General features: G+C 31.5%; 1 protein-coding gene and 1 long non-coding RNA gene across 2 annotated transcripts in view; one reads left to right on the top strand and one right to left on the bottom strand.

Moving 5' to 3' along the window:
- The window catches only part of LOC106688793 (putative inorganic phosphate cotransporter), a 42,776-nt gene that overhangs the window by 2,614 nt on the left and 34,068 nt on the right, over positions 1 to 6,094 (top strand). Inside the window, exon 2 of the mRNA XM_014433433.2 lies at positions 3,915 to 4,075. Coding sequence (XP_014288919.1) covers positions 3,915 to 4,075 — 161 coding nt within the window. The remainder of the gene's footprint in view (positions 1 to 3,914; positions 4,076 to 6,094) is intronic.
- The window catches only part of LOC106688795 (uncharacterized), a 74,605-nt gene continuing 72,579 nt past the window's right edge, over positions 4,069 to 6,094 (bottom strand). Inside the window, exon 3 of the long non-coding RNA XR_001344365.3 lies at positions 4,069 to 4,608. This is a non-coding gene — a long non-coding RNA (uncharacterized lncRNA). The remainder of the gene's footprint in view (positions 4,609 to 6,094) is intronic.

Genomic DNA, 6,094 nt, shown 5'->3' with positions numbered 1-6,094 from the left:
AGTAGTCGTCCATAAAGATTTGTCAGTAGTCGCGAGGTTTTCAGTTAAGTTAGTTAAATTTGGCGTTTTTAATTTTTTAAGTTCTATTTGTCAATTTAGTATAATGTGTTATATCTGATGGGTATCTAGTCCTGTGCCACTTCGCTCTTGCTCTTCGTTATTCCTTTAATAAGATGGGAATGTGGTGTGGCAAGTTAGTAGGTATGGTATTATTAGCTCTACTGATAGTTGTGTTGTCGTATATGCAAAATCTTATACATTCGTCAATGTCATGTTTAGTCTTAAGTGGAATTTTTAAGTCCAGTTTGTTTTCTAAATCATCACGAAATGTGTCCCAGTTAATTCATCCTTTAATCAATGAGGGAGGAGAGGGCTTAGGAACGAAGTTCGAATGTAAGAAAAGGATAACTGGATTGTGGTCTGAGGATAGGTCATCTATAGATTCGATGTTGGTCCGGGAACAGGAAATTTGAGAGGTGATAAATATATCAAGGATTTCGGGACGTTTCCTGAGGGATGTAGGCCAGTAAGTAGGGCAGGTAGAGTAGGGCAGGTAGTGTAGGCCAGTAAGTAGGGCAGGTAGAGTAGGGCAGGTAGTGACACTGGACAGAATATTTCCACGGGTATTAGATGTACGACATCCCCATTTTTACAATTAATCTTATGTTGATCAATTCTTGTTTTTAATTTTTTTAGATGTTTCCCCAATGTATAAACCTTTACAATTCTGGAAATTAACTTTATAAACAACATTTAATTTATCTATGTCCAACCCATCCTAACACAGTGGTAACAACATACGCCAATGGCACATGTATACTTTCTGTAAACAACGACCCAACTAATGCATCACAAACACTACAGCCACACATAACATCTATTGAAGAATGGTGTAAAAACTGGAGAATCAAATGGAATCCACACACAAGACTGAAACGACAAGAAACTGCTCGTAGATTCCGTGTTTTAGATTGCTACAACACTTACTTGACAAACGCTCTAAGCTTCCCATTCACTACAAAAAATTAGTATACACTACAATAATCAGACCAATTTGGACATATGGAATTGAGCTCTGGGGCTCCACCAAACCATCAAATTCTTCCCGCATCCAATCGTTACAATCCAAAATCCTACGTAAAATCCTTGATGCTCCTTATTACGTCACAAATAAACTCATTCACAAAGACCTTAACATCCCATTCGTTACAGAATTGGCCCAAAACAGATATGCGTCTTTTCATTCCAAACTCCTTAACAATCCTAACTCATATACCTACTCATAACAATCCCTGATAATCTTCCGAGGCGTCTGAAAAGAAGATGGCCACGAGACCTTCTAGTTTAAATGTTTGAAGTACCACCAATGGGTGGTTCCTTCCCAAGATTTTCAAGTGTATATGAAACATACTACATATTTACCTATTGTATTATTTTGTACAGTTGCAAATTACAATAAATAAACAATAAAAAAAAAAAAAAATTATTTTTGTAGTCAAATTTGTCTTTCATATTATCCAGAAAATCTCCCAGTTTATTATTATATAATCCCAACTTCAAATTATGATGTTCATATTCTATAAATTTCATTTTAATTGTATCCGTTAAACCTGGAATATAGTTTAATTTAAAGTAATAGTAATTATTAATCCTAACTATTTTTTTTCCATTTCATTCTGTAAGCTATCTTTGTTTGTTTTATTATTTTGTATATTTTTATTTTTATAAAAATCCGTGATTATGCTTTGATTAGGTTTTTTTAAATTACTCACATTTTTTCTGTTATTAATCTTGTTATTTTCTATTATATTATTCTCAGTATTTTTCTCTATATATAATTGTTATATTCAAATAAGGAAGATTTTGTCATTCACCAATTCCATAATATTTAATGCTTATAACAAAAAAGAAAACTGAGAAATAATAGTATTTAAAAAAAAAAATGTTAGCATACTTAGAGTAACTCTCAGCTTTGTTTATTTTTAATCCGACAGCCTATCCATTTCTGGTATACGGGGTGCAGTAGCAACAATCAACTCTATGGCTTACCGCATGCCACGCCTACGAAAGGAATAAACCCGAATAAGCGAATCCCCTCCATTATACTTGTCGGATTTACACATTTGATTTTGTAAATATATTATTCAATCACATTTTTGTGCTCACCTCAATGTGAAATCAAGGCAGTGCGAGTCACATTTGCAATCTGATGCCGCAGGCGCTCGTCATATTAATACATGAGCCCAAGAGGAGAAAAAAGGCAGTTATCTCACCCCAATTTTTGATTACTTTAATGAAAATTATGTATAATTACTAGTCAAAATTCATGAGTTTGCCAAGTATAGGTAGGGGGAATAAAAAATGGCGGCTGTTTAAAGCGATAAAAAACTATTTTTTTATTCGGAGCTCTATATTTCAAAAAGTAGGAACAACACAAGAACACCCAAGAGAACGTCATTTAAAGAGGGGCAAATTTGCTAATATATTAGCCCTAATAGAGTTATTTACGTTAAATAGGTTTCGAAATATAGCTTTTTAAAAAGTAACATTTTATAAAAATGTTGTATGGGACGTATTGAAAGATGTAGTGAATTTATTTTTAAAAATCAATATCTCAAAAACCTTTTGTACTACAGATGTCTATTAGCACTCGAATTAAAGCTAGTTTTATAAGCTATAAAGTATTCTATGATGTTCATCTTCGTAGGAGTACTCTAGTTTTCATGATATTTGCTAAAATAAATTGATTTACAGTTGTTCAGACAAATTTTCATTTGCCACATTTATATTCATATGTGTATATCATAAAAACTACTATTTATACGAAGATAAGTGTCATACACTACTTTATAGTAAGTTAAATTTCCTTTATTTTGATTTTTGGCAGACATATGTGCGTCTTATGGATCTAGAGATATATTTGTTTCAAAAATCCAACATTTAATACAAACAACTATAAATTAACATTTTGTGAGTTTGTTTTGTCTAATATCATAAAAACTACTACTCCTACTAACATAAACATTATTAACTATTTTGTAGTAAATTTAACTAGCTTTAATTTGAGTGCTGGCAGACATCTGTACGCTTAATGGTTTCTGAAATGAAGTTTTTCATAAATGAAACTTATTGTCCGAAAAACTATAAATCAATTTATTTGAGCAAATATCATGAAAACTACTATTCCTACGAAGGTAAAGGTCATAAACTTTTTTTATAGTCCATTAAACTAGCTTTTATTTGAGTGCTAAAAGACATCAGTAGGTCACATAGTTCCTGAGATATAGATTTCTCGAAATAAATTAACTAACTACTAATCTTTCAGTAGATTTTTAAGAAATTTTGCTTTTTAAAAAGCTATATCTCGAGAACTATTGGACGTAAATAGATCTTTTAGGGCTAATATTTTAGCAAATTTACTCTTCTTTAAATAATGTTCTCTTAGATTTTCTAGTGTTGTTGGTAGTTTTTAAGATATAGAGCTCCAAATGAACTATTAATGTTTTATTAAGGTTTTGGAACAGCCGCCATTTTTTATTCCCCGTACCTATACTTGGTAGACTTATCAATTTTGACTAGTAATTATACCTAGTTTTTATTGAAGTAATCAAAAATTGGGGTGAGATAACTGCCTTTTTTTCTTCCTGGCTCTTGTACTAACAGAGTTGATTCACGGCTATAGTAAGAGTAATATATATAATATAGTACCTTAATAATCTGGGTACTTGGAATTAGTATCATTTGGGAATGAAAATTAAAGTAAACTCACTTAGGCGAATGCAGGCGTCATGCTACTCCTTGTTCATCTACTACCTAGTCATAGATCATACTTCTATTAAAATATTTAATCTCGTTGTATAATTAGCTGATATTTAGTAATATCTCTCAACTAATTATTGCAATTAACATTACAGAATGCATGCCACAGAGGGTTTTTGTCTGTTTGATGGCCTTCCTTGGCTTGACTATCGGTAATATGATGAGATTTTCCATGTCTTTGGTCTTGACATTCATTGCAATTCCAAAACAGAAAAAGTTCAAAGCAAGCGAGTGCGAGGTAGTAAGAAAGAATGAAGTAAGTTCTTCCATAAAATATTACATGGCTCGTTCTCCCGATAGAGCAGAATTTCTGTAGCTAATATTTTAGTCGAAAGATAGGATCAGCATGAATAGGGTTCAACTTTCAGATCGCCGCATTAAAATTTTTAAAGGTAATGATTGAATTTTATGAAGTAGAAATAAAATGGAGGGGTATTTCTAGGAGTGATGCGGAATTATATAGCTTTCATTTACCCAAAGTTCCAGGATTTTGTGTGTGTGTAATGGGCTGAGGTCTGCACCCCCCTTGGCGAAATCCTCCCTACGGCCATATACTGAACCGAGATGTTGAAGAGAAAACATTGCACTATATATCAGTCTATTATTTCTACAATTTTGTTTTGGTGTTTAATGAGGTTTTCTCTATCTCTCAGTTCTTAGCCCTCTCACTCCTACTTTATGCATCCTGACTCATACCTGCCGCCAATCACTCTTCCATCACCATCCATCACTCTTCTGCATCCTACCGTTCGGAGCGAGGGCCTTCTCCTCTTGATACTGAGTATCCATCTGTTAACATAGCATCTTAAAATTAATATTCTGTTTAAATAAATCAATTGGTTAAGTATCAATATCTCTTTAAAATATGAGCCCTAATAGAGTTATTTACGTTAAATAGTTTTCGAGATATAGGTTTTTAAAAAGCAACATTTCATAAAAATGTTGTATGGGACGTACTGAAAGATCAATAGTTAGTGAATTTATTTGTAAAAATATATATCACAAAAACCATTTGACGTACAAATCTCTATTAGCACTCAAATTAAAGCTGGTTTAATGAGCTATAAAGTAGTTTATCATGTTTATCTTCGTAGGAGTAATAGTTTACATGAAATTTGCTAAAATAAATTGATTTATAGTTGTTCGGAAAAATTTTCATTTGCCAAATGTATATTCATATGTGAATATCATAAAAACTACTACCCCTACGAAGATAAGTGTCATAAACGACTTTATAGTAAGTTAAATTTCCTTTATTTTGAGTGTTGGCAGACATATGTGCGTCTTATGGATCTAGAGATATATTTTTTGGAAAATCCAACATTTTATACGAACAACTAGAAATTAGAATTTGGGAGTTTATTTTGTCAAATATCATAAAAACTACTGCTCCTACAAAGATAAACTTAATTAACTATTTTGTTGTAGATTTAACTATCTTTAATTTACAACAATTTTAACAACATTATTTGAAAAGAAATTTGAACAACACTATGCAGAGATTTTAAGCAAAATAATTTATGATAAATATGAGTGATTTTTATGGTACTATTTACAATTAGTTTTAATATAAATTTGAATTATGAAATAAATAAAAATTTAGACTAAAATACAATTTGAAATAAATTAATTATAAGCCTAACCTGCGTGTGAGGAAGGTTAAAAATAGTTTGTTTTAATCTAAAATTAAAAGTTTTGTCCAACGTTTCGGACAACCCGGCAATTCTCAAGGAAAATCTAACAATTAACAGCATTTATTATATTATTCATTAATTTGTAACAATTTTAACAACGTCATTATTAATAATAATTTAATATATCTCAGATATAAATTTACACCTCAGATTCCATTATTTAAAAATGTTTTGCAGACTATTCTGCCCAGGTCATTGATAACAAGTCAAATCAGCCTATGAAACAATAAAACAATTGGGAATCATATTTATTATTAATAAGCTTCCCTAAGCTTATGCCTAGTTACCTATGTATTTTGTCACAATTTCATTAATTTTTAAAACTTTTAATTTTAGTTTAAGTTGTAATTGTTATGGTTGCCATGGTGAAATAAAAAACACTGGCGATATCTGCGTACACAAGGGGTGTTACAGTTGTCATGGTGAAAAAAAAAAACCGTCTAGATCTGTGTAGACAAGAGGTGTTACGGTTGTCATGGTGAAAACAAAACACGAGCGATATGTTTGAGACGAGTGGGTTTTGTTTTTGTGAAGGCGAGTTTTTGATTTTGGAACACGTATGTTCAGACGAGTGGGTTTTG

The sequence above is a fragment of the Halyomorpha halys genome, unplaced genomic scaffold, assembly GCF_000696795.3.
Source record: "Halyomorpha halys isolate HHAL.00 unplaced genomic scaffold, Hhal_1.1 Scaffold1206.1, whole genome shotgun sequence".
NCBI classification, from domain to species: Eukaryota; Metazoa; Arthropoda; class Insecta; order Hemiptera; family Pentatomidae; genus Halyomorpha; species Halyomorpha halys.
The sequence above is the reverse complement of the archived record's forward strand: the minus strand, read 5'-3'. Positions and strand labels throughout refer to the sequence as shown.